The 18,674-nt window shown below is 38.5% G+C and overlaps 1 protein-coding gene across 2 annotated transcripts in view; it reads left to right on the forward strand.

Annotated features, from left to right (window-relative positions):
• Positions 1–7,909: 7,909 nt before the first annotated feature.
• Positions 7,910–18,674, forward strand: part of cntn4 (contactin 4) — a 137,638-nt gene continuing 126,873 nt past the window's right edge. For both annotated transcript variants that reach the window (XM_046384797.1, XM_046384799.1), the window contains exon 1: positions 7,910–8,200. Coding sequence is in view for 1 of the 2 variants with exons in the window: in XM_046384799.1 (XP_046240755.1) it covers positions 8,149–8,200 (52 nt within the window). In the remaining variant the exon portion in view is untranslated. The remainder of the gene's footprint in view (positions 8,201–18,674) is intronic.

The raw sequence follows: 18,674 nt of genomic DNA on the forward strand, positions 1-18,674 counted from the left end.
AGTTTAGCTCTGAGGAGGATAAAGTTTACTGATGATTTCTGGAACTGCAAAATAAAAAATAATAAAAAAAAAGAACTCATTCTGTCTTGTAGCCCACTGGGATGCCAGACTGATTTAATGGCCCTACAAAGGAAAGTTTTATTTTCCTTATTTTTTGGTGTCATTTTGATTGTTAATTGTGCTCAATAACTGTGTTGCACTGTATTTCAGTGCACACTTAAAGGCTGAAATAAGGGCTTGCAGTTGAGCCTGAAAGCGCTCATAGTGCTCATGAGCCTGAGCTCTTCAGTACGAGAACACTCAAGCTGCAATGGGATCTGCCTATATTACATCCTGATTGTCCATTTTCTCAGACTTGCTCATATAGCAGTACAGGTTACACTGCTCAAGTCCTCCAAAGCTGCATTTATGCAGTATACAGATACAGTGGATCTACATTATCCTCTGGGTGGCCTCCTGTGGGCCTTATATTTCAGCAAGCCCTTTTTCTTTTCCATAGCGCTTCCGACATCAACTGCGTCTAACAACACACCAAGGAAGTCATTAAAAAGATTTTTGAAGAATGATTTTCTATTCATTGTGACGTTCACCTCCTTAAAGATCTTTGTGTAGCAAACAACATGCATGTCATGTGAGCAAGGAGATCTGAAGGTACAGTATGAGGGAAGGTAAGGAATCGGCTTGATGACTGCATGACTTCTGTCTTGCCAGCCGTTATTCAGACACTTTGTTTCTGATGACCTATTTGAGGTGAATGTGTGTGTGTGTGTGTATAAATACTGACAGCCTCTAAAAACTCTGGCATAGATTGTTATAGGCTAGTTGTGCATTCATACATTTTCCACAGTTTTTTTACTCCCACTCTGCATTCTTGTTCATCCTAATTTCTGGCTTTAAAGTTCAGTAAATGTAAGCAAATCAATATGCAAAATATCAGAAACTAACAACAAAATGTTCTCACAAAGGCTTGAGAAGGTTTCAACTTGACCAAAAGAAAAAACAACTGCGTGTATCCTGAGACTTTATTAATTGTGCTCATAAACACACAGGGGAAGAGGAGAGAAACTGCACACCTAATGAACAGTTGGTAGATTGGCTGCTTGGGATGAATAAAATCAAACGGTCCAGCAAGTCAAATACCCGTGAATGATGCAAGGCTGACCTGTCTGAACACACCTAGTAGAGTTCTGAATAGACTGTAGATCTGTGGGTTTTAGATGCTGTATTTCACTTTTGAAACACTGTTTTTTTTTTAAAAAAACAAATCAATCAATTATTCCTTCAAAAATTATATTCTCATCCACACACACACAAATGTAAATCTGGGTGTGGATGTTTTTGGTCAGTCCCTGAGGACGATGATTTTTTCCAATAAAATTTGAAAGGTTATTTTTTTTTTTCCATAATCGTAGACTCCTTAATCAAACTCTGCAGCAGCATAAAACTTAAAGGGCATACAGAAATTAGGGAGGTCCTCCACTTTGCCAGAATCCACCTGCGGCATGTTACAACACTTTGCACAGATGAGCCTTTTGACACAGAGGGAGTGAGACCCAAACAGTCCTGGTTGTGTGGGTAAAAGCAGTTGAGCTGAAAACTTACACACACAAAGAAAAAAGCAAATTAGTCTAACGAGATCCTCTATGATGGCCACCTCTGTGCAGCATGTCTTCGCTTCAGTCACACACTCACACTCACACGGTGACTGTTATGCCTCTTGCATAAAGTGAAATTGCAAATTAATTGAAAATGCATGCAACTGGCCTCATTATGTCATTAAATTCACACAGTCTGAGTGTTCCACTGGCATTCTCCAGGGCATCTTTCTGGCTTCACTTTGTGCAGTTCCACACAGGGAACCATCACTTTGGTTTGTGAGTATCACAAGCCTATTGTCAGACTTACAACCAGGGAGTCATCACGCCCTCACAGCTTCACTGAGTGCTGCATCAGAGGCAAATACTGGGCAGAGGAAGCAGGGTGTAATTTTTGGTATGTGGCTCTCAGAAGAACTCTACCCTTCCAAAGCCACAGGATGTAGTGAGGCATTTTTATTCACCCTAACACCTCGTGGAGTGTTGTAGCCTGATATTGCTGAGGCATGTGTTTCTTTACCCAGTGATTGCATTAAGTGCTGTTGTGAGCCGTGTTTACCCTTTGCCTTTGAGGATGCCTTGTAGGTGGTGTCTGCATCTCTCATGGCCATATATGAGAGGTGGATGGAGAGTGGTAGAGCGCCTGTCTGAATGAAAGAACAGGCCAGGGAGGTTTATAAATAAAATTGACAGCAGGCACCTTACTGAACCATGACTTGAATGTTTAAAGGGTGGTAGCATTTTTGTGAGAGGCTAGGGAAATCTCTCGCTCAAAAGCGCAGCGAAGAACACCATCTCCTCACTAGGTATAAATATGAAATAGGCTGTTCCCTTTGGAGGGGCACTCTGTGGGATTACGTGATGTTGTTATAGTTTGTGTCAAAGGTGTGGTGGATTTTGAGGGGGAGAGAGAATGTTTATTTGCCAGCACGATGTTTGAGGATATGCTGATTTTTGGGATTAATTTTGTTAGCTCAAACTAGAACTCGATTTCAGCAGAAATGCTCTTCAGAGGATAGTGAGGAGAAGGAAACTTACTTGGCTGCCGAGCCTGAAAAGGGGAGGAAATTGCATGGGGATCAAAGCATAATGAATGTTCATCTCCAGAGATACACTTGTTTTTTCTTGACTCTTTTCAGCTTTCATTTTTGAGTGTCTCATGATGGATAGCCTTGTCTCAAACAAATAACTTTGATGTCAAAGACTTTTGATGTACAGTATGTAGGAGGGTCTCATATTACTTGCGTAAATCAATACTTATCAAATCCTGTTATCACCTTGAGACCCGGTATGAAATGTTTGTGCGTGTGTTTCATTAAATGCAGAGTGAATCTGCTGCTGGGGCACATTTCAACACAGGAATTATATTTAGAAGACAGATCAGCCTGCTTCTTTTCATCAGCAACAATGCCTGAGGTCACTAGGTTAGTGAAAGCAGGGACCGGAGATATGGCTACCGGTTTCTAACATTACACTGAGAATTTACACTGTGTTTTTAATTTGAACGTGCTTTTTTTTCCCCTGCCTCAGTCTGACACCTGCAAAGCAATGAAAATCCCTGCAGGGATGTTCCTCTCGTGAGATTGCACAAAGCAGATTCTGAGACACATTTGCAATTGTGGAAATTACAAATTAGGTATATTACATAACGGTCAGTATCATTGGCATGTTTTTACTATCACGGTACAGTATAGTAGTACCAGGCAGTTGTAGAAGACATATTCAGAGCCTTTACATAAACCTGCATTTATTTTTTAACCATTTAAAATAAATGGTTAGCATAACATTGAAGTGCAGTTAACAGTTATTTACATATTCAGCTAATTAGTGGAGCTGCAGATTCAGGGATACTTTTCTGTAGGTTCATCATAAGAGCAACTTCTTTCATATTATTTTCACATTTTCATTTAATTTCCCATTAAAAATATGCTATATTGACAAATGTATCCAGACACACCTCTTAATGGGGCTGTTTTGGGCTCGGCTGATGACTTCCACTGAAGGGAAATCTTAATGCTTCAGCATACCAAGACATTTTGCACAATGCTATGCTTCCAACTTTGTGGCAACAGTTTGGGGAAGGCCCTTTTCTATTCTATGTGTTCCAGTGCACAAATCAAAGTCCATAAAGACATGGTTGGATGAGTTTGGTGTGGCCCACACAGAGCTCTGACCTCAGCCCCATCCAACACCTTTGGGATGAACTGGAACTGAGATTGTAAGCCAGGCCTTTTAATCCAACATCAGTGTCTGACCTCACAAATGCTCTACTTGTGGAAAGCCTTCCCACAAGAGTGGAAGCTGTCACAGCTGCAAAGCTGTCTGTGTATTTAGAAAGGGAAGTCATTAAAGTCCCTGTTGGTGTGATGAACAGGCGTCGCAGTACTTTTGTCTACATCAATTACAGTCACAGTAAGTATAAATAATAAAACAATGCATACTTAAAGTACTTTATAAAATGTAAAAGTACTAACTATACAGAAAGATTTTGAGTAACATAATTACCAATTGATATAATTTTTGAACTTTATATGTTGTCTTTCCGAAAAGGAAATTGTAACTATCAATGATAACTAAATGCAGTGAAGAAAATCATGAACTAGCACAAAAATGGAAATACTCAAGTAAAATGTAAATATCTTAAATCTGTACGTGTAAATGTAAAGATACTGGCACTTACAGGTGTTACAGACAAATGGAATCCGGTCAGACATTAAAGCAAAACCCCTGAGATACAGTAACAGTGCTGCTGGTTCCACATCTGCAAAAATCACAGCAGCGTTACTGACAGATGGACCTACATGCCAACTCTTCTGCTAGGACACCAGAGGTCAAGCAGTCCTCCTTTTCAAATTTTCGGTCCCTTTTTCCCTCCTTTGTTACAGTCAAATGATTAGTACACAGAGTCTCAGCCCACTTACTACACTGCCAGCCGGGGGGATACGCTCCAATAATTCCTCAGTAGGAAATGGGTGAACTTTGTGCATTCCAACCACCTCCGCTTTTCTTTTTCCTGTGCTTTTCTGTGTTAAAAAAGGGACACGCTAATTTTGAAATACGAGCTGAGAGCATCCACTTTGGGATTTTGCTTCAAGGCAATTGAAAGCCTAAAAATGAATTTGCAACTTTAGGTCATTTATTTGATTGACACAATACAGCGCCATCCAGAGTGCACTCTTTCAAAAAGAGAGAGAGAGAGGGAGGGAGAGAAAAAAAAAGGAAATTTCATCCATGTTCGCGAGTTTGAGAAAATAGTTTTAGGGGACATAAGCGGCGGAAGAAAACCCTTGTGTTAAACGCAGTCAATAACTTGCACAACTACAATGTCAGCTCAGGGTAATATCACACCACCTGAAAAAAAACTTAAGTGGATATTTATTGACTAGCTGTCAGCAGCTCCTATTTCTGTTGAAAGTATAATGGAAATAGCATAAAATAAAAAAGTTAAAATTGCCTTAAGATGTGTATCTGTCAAAAGCTGAATGCCTGTTACTAATCAGGGATTTGTACAAAACATTAGAGTCCTAACTTTTTTTTTTTTTTAATGGATTTGACCTCAGTGGCCTAACACAATCAAAACCTGAATGTCTTCCATACAACAGCAACATCTTCACAGAAACCTGATCTCTCGGGGGAACTGATTAGGTGAGAGTTGCGAGAGTTGCTCGCCTGATTCCCAATTGTGGGAACATTTACTCGGGCCGCAATGAATAGAGCCGGACAGGATATTTGAATGTCATCCCTACCTCCTGAGACCCTTCCAATTTGGCACTGTGTAATAATAATGTAGAGGAAGAGCTATGAACTTGGGGTGTGTTATCACAAGGAAGGCAGCGCAGGGTTTTTATACATCTCTGGGGCAAAAAGTAAAGAGTGCGAAGTCTAAAGACTTTTCATTGCCACGAAAATGTCATGTCAAATACTGTAATTTCAGGAAAAAGTCAACATTTTTTGTCTCCAGCTTTATCTTCGGTAGAGCTTTAAATGAGCACATGACACTGACTTTAGACCTGCCCAAATCCCAGATTTACATTTCCAGGCAGAAGGTAGTTTGTGCATCACCAGTGATTTTTTGGGGTTTTTTTTGGCTCCTCTCCCATGACAGGCAGGGGCTCATTGGCAGTCAGACAGTCTATTGTCAAAAATATCATTATGAATCCTCTTTTGAGCCCTGACAAGTCCTCCATTATAGATTTCAGCCCCCTGCTGCTGGGAAGAATGTGGTCCTGTCACCTGAGGCCAATCTCCCCGCCAGTCGACTTTTCAGTCCATGTCACAGTGCAGCATTGACCTGTTAATGGCTTTCTACTGGTGTACAGGATGTGGGAAGGCCCGTTAACAATATGACAATTTGACGGCCTTAACTTTTTTTCTCTCCGGCAGGTACAGTAACACTTATATGTGGCTGCTTCCTGATGTTAAGCCAGAGGATTATACTGAGTTAAGTTGTATGGACATGCTATTAGGGAACAGATGAATTAAATGTGCTAAAGCGTGCCCAAAAGTGGATTTTGAATGTGATGTGAATGAAGTTATTTCATCTTTTCACTATCTAAAAAAAAAAAACATCCTGCTGCTGCTGCTTGACTGTCTTATTGCACATTTCTTGCCCAAGCTGGATGGCGGGTGGAGGCAACATGATCTATAGCCTGGCTGTCTCAAAGAAAGCCTTGCTAGGACCACAAGAGGGTTATTGCGCGAGAAGAAAGAAATCTATTTTATTTGTTGTGAATAATGTTGTACTGATGACATATGTCTTATCTTGCTGGTATTTGCTCGTGGCTGAAAGTAATGATGATGAAATAACATTTCAACATAAAAGCTTATTTTAAAATGCATTTATATTGATTATATCTATCTGTCTATGTTAACTTTTTGGTGTTCCATAAGCTTGAAAGGGACTGCATTCCTCATTTTCCTCAGTATGTACATTGCTTAAAAAGACAACCTTTTAAAGGTTTGGTTTATCCATTTCCAGCACCACTGTCATATGAGACAAAATGAAACTATATTTATTACAAAATCAGTCAATAAGATGAGGTTTGGTTAGGTTCAGGCACAAAAGCTACTTTAACAAAGTACAACATTTTTTTTAAACATTTATATTAATTGATCACATGACTGGCAGGGCACACACTTACAGACCTACAAAGAAAAATCACATACAGGTCTCATAATGTTGTGCAACCTTTTCCTTGTATTAAAGATTTATATTACCACTATAGGTCCTTTTCTGATAAACATAAACACAGGTTGTATGCAGCCTTAAACTTCCAAATTGATTTCTTTGGGAAGACAGCCTCAATTGTGGTGCTCACGACAGTGAGAATAAAACCAATAATAACAATAACTATAATAATTTTAGGTTTCATCATTTGAATGAATCGACTCTTGAAACTGGAGTGCAGCTTTCCTGGCCAAATACAAAACTAGAAAATCTTTTGTGACACCGTGAGAGCAGCTTTAATGATGCAGCAATGTCTGTGGCCTACCTGGTACAATTTCACACGTATTTTAATGGTATGTTAACTGAAGTTGCATGTTAACAGACTTTTACATTGAGGCATGATTCTGGGGAATGTATTTCAGTCTGAACAACATTACGCATTAGGCGGTTGTCAGATGTGCCTATTAGAAAGCTCACAGTGGTTCTTCTGTGTTTCACTTTCACACATACAGTAAATGTAAGTTCATGCACCCCAACTCACACTTCTCTTCTCATCTCTTAACTGTGAAAATACACTTAAAGATGTGTCACAGTGTCAACAGCAACCGTAACCAACAAGCTGGCTGCAGCCTCACAAACTAAGATGTGTTCAGATCAAACCACACATCACTGCTAGCAAAGCTCCAATTAAATCTTTGTATCATACATTTTGTATTTCAGCAAATTTCAAATCACACTTGTTGTCATTATTTAAGGTATTTTGGTGATAATTTTGATATCCCTTTTCAAATTTAAATTTTACACTAGACAAGGATCAATATTGTTTTTATACATTTTTTATTTATTTATTGCATCTCTATTTAAACTGACATTGTAATAAAAATGTTTTTATTCACAATGGTTTGATATTCCTCAGTTTCTTTCTATCGTTTTTATTTCGTTTCTATCTTCAAATGAGTGTCATGGATGAAGTTAATCACTTAGTCTGTTAGTTAATTTCCTGTTTTATTTTAAAAATTTTCCTCCTCCTGCATCTTGTTTAGCTTTTCATTTCCTGTCTTTGTCTGTTTTTCCCTCCTTCTTTGATTGCTAGCCCTGCCCTGACCGTGTTCACCTGTGCCTCATCCCCTTTGTCTATATATACCTGTGCTCTCCTTGTGTTTGTGGTCTTTGCCTTTTGTAAATTCTGCCTTTCATGTTCCTTGACTCTTTTGGTTCATTCTTTTGGATTGCCAGTAACCTTTTGTTTGCCTTCTTCAGATCTTTTTTTATTATTTTTTGAGTAAGTTTATTTGTTAAACTCTTTGGTTCAGTTTACCCTCATGTCCCCTCTGGAACTGGGTCGCCCAGTTTGTGACTCTGCGTAACAGTATGCACTGAACAGCCATGGACCCAGCGGAGACTCTTCATCCTCTTATCCATCTGAATAACTCAAGTGGTGAGTCAGTGTTCTTTTGTTGTTTTGTTTTTTGTCCATGAGGGCATGAACTACAAAATAAAAAAAAAAACAAACAAAACAAAACAGGAAATTAGCTAAACTGAAACTTCAACCAGAGCAATGCAAACAGAAATATGCCCAAAAATTTGGCCAGAACATTGACATATTACCACATAATGAATGCATTAAGGCAAACATTTTTGCAAACAATGCCATGTTTTTTTACATACAAAAACTGTGTATGGAAACTAACTTTGAAACACTAACTGGGGTTACAAGCTGCTCTTCACTGTAAGTAGTTAGGGAACACACACATTAGACTACTGCTGAAAGTAGCAGGAAATTTTAAGGTATTTTCTAATCAAACACAGTTGTGAAAGTCTAATATTTGCATAATAAATACAAATAGAGATGCAAAACAACTGATTGTGGTGATTTTCAGTAAGCTTATCAGCATGAGGTACCCTGAACTATACAATAAATAAATTAATGAAGATTTAGTATATGCAGTCAAATGTATATATTGTTGAAGTTCAGCAATGACCCGCCTCTAAAATTCCACACTGAAGCCACTATTACGTTCAGCATGAACAGAGGCTAAGCCATAACTGATGTTCAGCACTGAGGAAAACAATACTGTTTACATGGTAAAACAAATTGTAGTAGAGCAGCTATGGCAAACACTGCATGAGGAACTGTCAATGATGCAGAGCCACTGTTTTCAAGATATGCCACCCCATCAGATCCACCTCACAGACCGTGCTGTTTCCTGTCAACTTATTCAATTTAAGATAAGAGCCTATCTCCACACAGCAGATACATGGGTAATTTAACCAGAAAGGAAGGAGGTAAAAAAAGAAGAGAAAAGAAAAGATTTCTTGTCTACTGGATCATTGATTTGAATAAATGTGCATTTTGGTGTTGGTTTCTCCAGCATCACAGGTTTTCAGTGTGGGCATATTGTACATATCTTTAAATATCTCAAGAGAGTTGCATTCAAAGCATCCATTAGACTTGTGCTGTGTAGCCCCAGCATGACCTTAAGATATGTATTTTCTCAGCACTGATTCACTGCTATTACCATTGCAGTACTGACAGTAATGCAAATACTGAATCCAGTTCAGTATGAATTCAAGATTTAATGGCTCTGGAGTTTCCACATCAACACCGGCTCTTCTGCTCTTCACTGGTTAAACAGACTCCTAAGTTTTTGCTATTGCATTAACAGTGTATGTAACAATGTATTGCATTATGTAACATTATTTTAGCTTATTGCCTTGACCTTTGAATTCCATGTATGGCACTGACAGAAAGAAACACAAAACCACAATGAAAGACTATGAAAGCGAACAGAAATGAGACAAGTATTACCTGTGCTGGCTTCTGGCAATTTCTGGTGACTTGGTATTACAACTTCTGTGTTCTGGCAATTATTTCTTTGGCTTATGATAATATTGTACCCAATTTTGTTGCATAATTTAGTGAAAAAGAATACAGTGTTTATTGTGATTCTGTCCCTGATGGATGCATGTGTGAGTTGACCGAGTGAAGCCTGATCATCTTGTGCAATTTAGAAACCAGCATCTATCACTGAAGACGGCACTTGAATCTGGTTTAGAACGCTTGTGTCTTGTCACCTCCCCTCTCTCCACCATACTGTCGCTTTTCACTGCGAATTGTCAAATAAACTAGAATCTCTCTAAAAATAACCTTTCAGAGGTCTCGTTTCCCTGAGTGCTAGGGGCGTTCCTGGGGCATGAAGCTCCTCTGGGAGGACATTTTTGAAAATCTGTTTTGCTTTCCTTATGAGCTTTGAATAGTGACATACTCTTCCAAGACAGACGAATAACTACCTTTTTTAACCTGAAAAGAAACTCTATGTATAGATAAAATGCTTTAAAAATGTTTAGCAAGATAATTCTAAAATATTAAATTGCTTTCATACATAAGTATTGCCGGACACTTAACGAAATGGGTTGTATTCACATTCAGGCTGGTAATACTCAGATTTGGTTGTGATTTTATGAAAGTGTAGACAGGACAAGGCACAGGCACAACGGGAGTAAGTTGTCCTCACATCCAACAGCACACCAAATGGACCAATTGTAAACCCTGCTGGATGTCTCTTGAAAAGTGTCCTCAATGATATTATTGCTCCTGAGCATATGTCGAACTGGCATCTATGGCTTTTGTTGTTTTGTTCAAATGTTACAAAAATGTTTTCAGAACAGGTAACTTATGGTAATAAAGGCCATTTTCTCAGGCTAATGAGTAAGTTGTCATAATGCCACTTTGCACAATCAGTCAATATTGGCCGTGATCTTTCCTTAACATTGACCAAGTAGTTTTAATTGCCTAAATTTAACCAAACCTTAACCGCAGATTTGATACTGCTTCTATCAGTAGCTTTTGTAATGCTCATTTGGGTTATTTTAAAAGACGCTGACACATATATGTCAGTCTGTATATGAGTCTGTGGACTTTGTGTCAAAGTATTGTATTGTATACTCATGTTTGCTCACCTACTGTTATTAGGAAAATTGTCTTCAGATCAACATTCTTGTCTTTCACTGAAGAATTTGGCCCCTTTGGCACTCACTGAAGCTGCACTGCTGACCAGTGAAAGCCCATGTAGAAAGCTAAGATCTCTTCTGGGAATGCATGATTTGCATGTAGAGGAAATATGGAAAAAATGGCAGCTATATACTTGCAAAATCTTTATAACAGAATACAAATTATACTGTAGTTGGAGCTAGACTTTGACATAACATTCTCTCCCACACAAAGACAGCCTCACTTAGAAACCCATGTCCTGCTGTGTAGCTTTTGCCCAGAGAGACATAAATGTTTGATTCAGACATTATAAAGCTGGGATGGCTATATTATTGAGTAGTTTTAGGAGAAGCTAACATTTTTTTTCTTCTGTTAGAAAAAGATTTTTGTTTAGTGTTTTTCCTGATGCACAGGCAGTACAGGCTCTTGTGTTTTTTTTTTTGAGCTCCATGTTAATCATTGTTAAAACTGTATTGACAAATTAGCAAGGCATAATGGAGCATAAGGTGGTTTTCTATATTATTTTTCTATATTATGGTAATAAAAGTAAATCTGTAAATCAAAAGTGACTGATTTCTGACTGATGAGGCAGCGCTGTTTGTCTGACCTTGCCAATCCAGCCATTTGTGTCTTTTTTTTTTTTTTTTTTTTTTTTAATTGGTCTCTTCTTCTTCCCTCTGTACAAGCATTTCCATATCATGTACTTCAATAGAAAAAAGATTGATTAGGATGTAGTCTGGGCACAAGTCAATTCCATTTGCTTTTCAACAACAGTAATGCTCACTATAGTCTATGGTTGACTGTGGGACTTCATGTATGGACGATTTGTACTCTAAATTGTCTCTGTGGAGCATTCATCGGTGTGTGCTTAATGGACCACGATGAGAGTCACTTATCATCCTCAGCAAAGACTTGTGATATGTTTTAAACAGGATTCTGGAGGTTGAAAGAGTTTGTGTCTCCTCTGAGTCGGCATTTTTAAGAGATAAAAAAATGCTGCTGATGTACGACATTCTTCGCATATAGCTAATTTGTGGTATTGTAATATCTGTGGGCAAATAGTGGCCACATTGTAGTATAATAATAGTTGGTGTTGATATTCTTGTTTACAAATGATAAGAACAAGCGGACTCTTTCTAAAGCATCTTAAGTTTTTACATGAGTTACATGAGCTGAATATTTGCCCTTCTTAAATTTAGTGATGGTTTACATGTGATGACTTCATGGGGGTAAGCAAATGGCCGCTATGCGTTATGGCCATGTGTTGTAGGCAGAACTACAGCCAATGTGGCTAACTGGGGGCACGGAAAGGCTCATACAAGTGTGCTCATACAAGTTTTAATAACATACACATGGGTTTATAAACCTGACACAGGGTGCGGATGCGTATTTCTGTCTTTATGCATACAGTTCTTGTAATTTTAGTCGTAAACCTACAAGACAAACAAATTCACAATGAGCAGTTTATGTAAGTTATTTTGGTGGGTGGATGATTTATGTGTACATGTTGATTCAGATGACATCAGACCCACTCTGTGCATCACAAACAGTAAATAAATGATCTTATGTGTTTGTTTGACCTCCACACAGATTCAAGTGAGATAAATTATACAGCAACCGACTTGTTATACTTTACATATATCTCCACACAGCATTTCTTTTAGAGAACCCTAATAAATTCTGCTTTATCAGAAGATGATTACTGAACTCTTAGTTTAAATGAGCTCATGGCCACATTGTTTTTTCTAATGAGCTTTGCAGTAAGCTAGTAGTTTTGTTTATGGAAATACACAAAGTACCTGGATACAGCGAACTTAATGCTACTTCTTTTGTTTTTACTACTTGGAGAACTGTCCAAAAAGCAGGGTGGACTCTCCTCTTAACTCATTATTTATCTGCCTCTTGCTGGAAACGGTGAAAGAGGACAGTTTCTCCTGCCTTGCTCTCCATTAGACTTTACATTGAGTAGTCTAAACCCCCACTTGTGGAAAAAATCTAATAATTTAGTAAAAGAGTAATAACTGAAGTGTCCTGCCAACTGTTTTGCAGATTTCTCATTCATACTGATAGTCTATGTGGGAAATGCGTTTTAGGCCACAGGGGATGTTGTCATCGCATGGTGAGTGGCCACCAGCACAAATTAGAAGCGTGGCCATGTGGCCCTTTCTGTTAATACATCCATTTCTCAGGCTTGTAAGCTACAGACATGAGCACAGATTTGCTGACTGCAAGCTCAGCTGTCAATTAAAACATACAAGCCATGCAGCAGTCTTATCAAACACAGTGAAAACAGTCCCTTTCAATAACAAAAGCAAAATAACAAATTTGAAAATTAATTTTAGTTTTGTCTGCAAAAAAAGGATGACTTTTGTTATTTTAGCTGACTTGCAAATGAAAGCTTTCCATTTTGTACAAAGTAATGAAAATCTCATACAAAATGTAGATAAAAGAAAAAACTAATATATCCTTTAGGCAAATCTCAGTCTGCATATTTCTAAATATAACATAACTGATCTTTTGCAGCTTTTTTTTCTGTCCTTGATGTGTGAGGACAAACAAAATAGTGACTGAAAGTGCATTTTTTTGTCTTTTTCTTTTTTTTAAGTTTGTGCTTCCACTATCCATTTGACAGCCCTCAGTCCAACATACAAAGAGATCAAAAATCAATACACTTGAGGAGTGGTTGGAGGGCCTTTATCTTTTGCGGTGGATGATTTGGCTGTGTGAATTATTCATCAGCGGAAAGCTATGGTCTGTGCTGGTGAGCGCAGAGGATAGGAATAACAGCTTTTCCTTATCGCTCTTAATCTTAGAAGCTGCAGTAATGCAATTCCTAACATTTAGCACTTAATGGTGTGTCAGAGAGGGAACATGATCTAAGACCATTAGGGCTGTTTTGCGCTGAGGTTCAAAACAGGCTTTTTGTCTCTTATCTCTGCCACTAAGCTGACTGAGGAAGCAGAAAACCATGAAAGGTGTGAGGAAAGTCAAGTTTGGGGATACAGTCAGCCTGTCAGATGTCAGTTTCTCTGCCCTTCTCCCTTTGCTCTGATTTGGTGTCTTTGTATACAACATTGCACTGCCTTGTAAATACTATTGACCTTTTCACCTTTCTCATACTGCTTGTGAAACTTGTATTCAGCTTATGAGGCTTTACTTAACAAAGCTGATGAAAAACCTGATTGGGTTAATTGAAAGAACGGTAAAGTGACGTGTTTTTCTCGTGTGTTGCGAAGCCCTTGTATTTAACTCATGTTCAGAATATGTTTCAGAAACTAAGACAAGAAAATTTGACTTTCGGCCTTTTTCTCCAGAATAAAAACAAGCCTAAATCTGAATGCTAATTAACCTCTGAAAATAAAATCTATGACAAAAATTATTACAATTTGTGATATCAAATAAAATAATATTGTGAGAGATGAATGGACAAATTTGAATGCAAAGTCATTTTTAACACCCCACATTTTTTGTTCTCATCTGGTTTAGAAATAAATAAATAAAATTTGGTATTGGTTTAAAAACAAAAGAGTGCCACTGAAACAAATGTGTGTGAAAAAGTTGCATAGTCACTGAAAAGGTCTGAAAGTTTTCCATCCATCACTCTCTACCTGCCCCTGGTTGTATGTGTTGTGTGTTTTGACACAATTATGATTTCATTGGTTGTGCTTTGAAAGGTCATCAGCAACCAAAGTACAAATTTTAATTATTTGAACTATGAGTGCAGCACTTGGCGGCAATGACTACATCCAGTGTACATTTTTTGTCAAAATCAGCACTTCTCCACCTACAGAACAATATGCACCAAAACCCTGATGGCGACAGTCGGAATTGTTTCTGCTTTGGGTAGAGATGTCAAATGCAAATCTCCACAAGTTGAACTCATAACTGAGTTATGGGAGAAATTTTTCCCATATAGCAACAATCTGACCACAATAAAACTTCAGCCCCCAAAATTAAATATTACAAAACTCACTTCTCACACAAACAATCTGTTCCGTCAAGATGCTGTCCTTCTCCCACCCTGCTCATGTTTTCATCTGATCCACAATGGAGGATGCTGCTACAATTGGTGTAGAGACATTTCATTGGCAAGCTGACAAAAACAAATGACAAAAAACTATTGTTGCTCTACTCAATACAGTGCTGTACAACCCATTCACTAGACATTGCTGTTGGATTTCTGCTCTATTTAGCTTAGCTTAATTGATTGTTTGCGCTCAAGTTTATTTGTTGTGTGTGATGTTGATGGTGTGCTAGAGAAACCCACAGAGGTTGACAGAAGTGAAAGGTAAAGACAAATGGAAAAGACTCCAAAAATTACACATTGTGTGGTGAAAAAAGATTGAGTGCTGTAATTCCTGTGGTTGCTTCACACTGTGCATGGAATTATCTAAGATATTTTTGTGTGTGTGTGTGCTGAATGCATCCAAAAATCTTGTAACATAACAACCCTGACTCCTAAACTTTTATCTACCACTAAATGTTTTTGCAGAAAGTGCTTTTGAGAAAACATAATTGCTGCAAAGGATTTGTTCCCTGGCAGCCTCTTTCTGTGTGTTACCTCCTTGCACAAAACGCTGAGAGCTGGAGGGGAGGGAGGAGGGGGGGGTAACTTAAGGAAAAGATGGTGGTTTTGCTAAATATATATAAAAAATCTGATTTAATGAATGGTAAGCATGCTCGAGCCAGTATACAATATAACGTGGCAAAGGGCCGTCGAGGTCCTCAAAGTCGTTCTTCCAGTGTAGAAAACGTGAAGCAGTCCTATAGGCTACAATACGTGCTAGAAAATTAGTTGCTTTTATATGCCTGTAAAAGGTAAAATTGTAAATAGTTCCCTGTGTTTCTACTGCAGAGGTCAATTGAGAGTAACCACAGAGTGCAATGAAACATCCAGTGTAGCTTAAAAGTCATATGAGGAAAATCACTGTCGTACCTTCTGTATACTTCATCATTATCCATGAAGTTCCAGTACTTCTATTGCTGTTGCTACGCATTTCGGTTTGTATTCTCTCACCCCCCACCCCCACCCTTCTCTCTCTCTCTCTCAAACCAACGGGTCAAGGCAGATGGCAGCGTTCTGCTCTGAGGTTTCTGCCTTCTAAAAGGCAGTTTTTCCTCACCACTGTCGCCAAGTGCTTGCTCGTGGGGCAATGTTGGGTTCTCTGTATTAAAAATTTAATTACAGAGTATGTTCTAGACCTGCTCTAATGGAAAAGTGTCATGAGATAACTTTTGTTGTGAATTGGTCCCATATAAATAAACTGAATTGAATTGAATTGAATTGAATTGAACTGAGAATGTCAAGGCGATATGACTCTGTTAAACTGTGTTAATTTCAAGAATTTATTCATTTATTCATTTAGTGCACTTCTGTACACATCAACACGGCAAAGCCTCATGTGGCTTTTGCTGAGTTTACCAGAGAAATAGTTCTCTGTTTTGTTGCTTCTCCACCACACTGGGAATATCTATAAATTTTAGTGATGTGAAGTGAATGATTGGGACATTTTATTGCCCAAAATATGATCTGCAGTATCACAATAGGCAACACAAAATGCATCACTAAGTTAGCAGAAACCAAGAGGAATGTATCATCACATCGTTTACAGCCTGTGACAGCAACTGCAAGATATACGGAAGACGAAATACCAAATATCCACGACCAACTCAATAGCAAGAGCTGCTATTTTAAGGACACCAGCATCACCAGCACCATCTGGATTTTGGTGAGAGAAAAAAGTTGGAAAAGAAGAGTAAAGGAGGCCGTCAATGTCAAACAGGAACAATTCTTCCTGAAGAGAATGGGGATGATGCAATATGACCCATCAGCTGCCTGTGCTGCCATCTCTTCCCAGGAAGTTTCACACCAATTTACACCCTTAATTCATAACCCGCACATGACAGCCACGTGACCTCAGCAACCCTCCTGTGACCTGAGTGTGCAAGCAAACCAAATGTCTGGTGATTCCCCACTCGCCACCTGAACTGATGAAGCCTCTTGAAGGAGTGCAAATGCTTCCTCGTGTGTAAAATAGTGAATCCAGCTTCCATTGACTTAGTACTTGTAGATTTCTGGTGTTTGTCTCTATATCAGAATCAGAATTCAGGTTGATCTGAAAAGTTGCATGATTTTAATTTGAGATTTTTTTTTTAAAAAAAGAATTGTAATTTCAGCCTTTATTTTATCATGCAAAAATCCCAAACAGCCTGTGGAACAGAAAACCCATCACCACATGGCAGCCTGTACATTTCAAGCAGCTGTATCTTTTATTCTGTTTTTCATTCAGTGTGTATATTACATATATCTTAGCTAGTTTATCATTACAGATGTGCTGTGATGCTGATTAATGTTTTGATTAATTGCTCATACAGTTGGCTAGCCGCTCTTGTGGTCCTCCCTGATAGCAATTAGTTCACAAAACACCAGTCTGCAGTTTGGCTCAGCTGTATGAAAAACTTTAGCATCATTCAGCTCATAGTTTTTAGCAGTGAGCTGCTGTTTTCACAAAAATACCTCTAAAAAAACCACAGACAAAGTTAGGACCTTGCTGGTGAACATAATGGGGCTTTTATCATCTAATATTTCCCTCAAGAGTTAGCAGAGACAAATACAGAGCTGAAAGAATAGTGAATATTGAACTGGCATTTATCAATGAGTTGACATGCAATGAAAGCAAGACACTGGCGGTAAGATATTTTTGTCTCTGTGGGTGAGTCTGATTTCCCTGTTGACTTTGACCTGAAAAGCAGGTGTGTTTTGTAGTGCTGTGATGTAATTAAGTGTGGCTCACCTTGCAACTGAATGAACCGATTCATAAAATTCTAGTTTGTTTGTTTTTTTCATCATGGATTTTTTTTTAGCTCTATAATTATGTCTTCCCTGCCATCTTTACTGACATTTTCTGAACAGTCAAACACAGAATGGAGGTTGACCATGTTGGTCCAACAGTGATGATATCACTCTGACTATACAAATATGCTGGAATTACATGTTCAAGTATGACCAAAGGAGTGATATAAAATAATGCAGTAGCCACTATGAGTCATGCAGGGCACATTATAGAAACAGTTTTTAGTAAATTGACACTCATTTCATGTAATCTACTCAAATTAGAATCAAATATCCAAAATTGAAGTGTATGTGCTTAACTTGGTCTGAAGTAACTAGGTTCCACCTTATTACATGTCCCCACTGTGCACTGTGAGCACAGAGCACCCTCTTCGTATCCTTGTTAGCATGTCCTCGAGCAGCACAGCACGCCCAGGTGACACCAGGGAACTGTTCAAAGGACTGCACTTGGAAAGGTGTGATGAGACGCGATGTGCTACAGCGAGCAAGGAAATGAAGATCAGTGTATCACTCGTGGGTGATGAGGTGCCTCACTTTATAACACCACACTTCTCCCTCTGCCTTCTTACTCTCTGCCTCTGTTTATGATCTTTTTCCAATCTGGTAAAAAAGACAAAAAAAATCTGCATTCACTGGAGCGACATAAGTGTATTCAGGGTATATGCTGCCGTCTTTTTCTCCGGCTCTGCATTCAGAGACTTTAATCTTAAGCTCATGTTCTTGTATTGCCTGAAAATAGCTTGGTAGAAAATTACACAGCATCAACATATTCTTTGCCAGTGTACTTTCTCTTGTAACCTCCATTTTCATTTGCGCGTGACAGAGGTAATTAATGTGCTGCACTATGACCTGTGCAGCCTCTGTTTGAGCGCCTGTCTAATTGTTTGTCTGAAATATCCCTGCTCATTCCGCCACTGTTCATTAAGAGTTAATGCACACTGATCAGGGACAGCAAAAAGGCTTAACAAGTACTCATATCCACTCAGACGTGTTATCGAATGATGCTCATTTTTTTTAAAGACAAAATGTCAGACATCACAGTGTTTCTCCGGATTGTACAAAAGACAC

The sequence above is a fragment of the Scatophagus argus genome, chromosome 3 (genome assembly GCF_020382885.2).
Source record: "Scatophagus argus isolate fScaArg1 chromosome 3, fScaArg1.pri, whole genome shotgun sequence".
NCBI classification, from domain to species: Eukaryota; Metazoa; Chordata; class Actinopteri; family Scatophagidae; genus Scatophagus; species Scatophagus argus.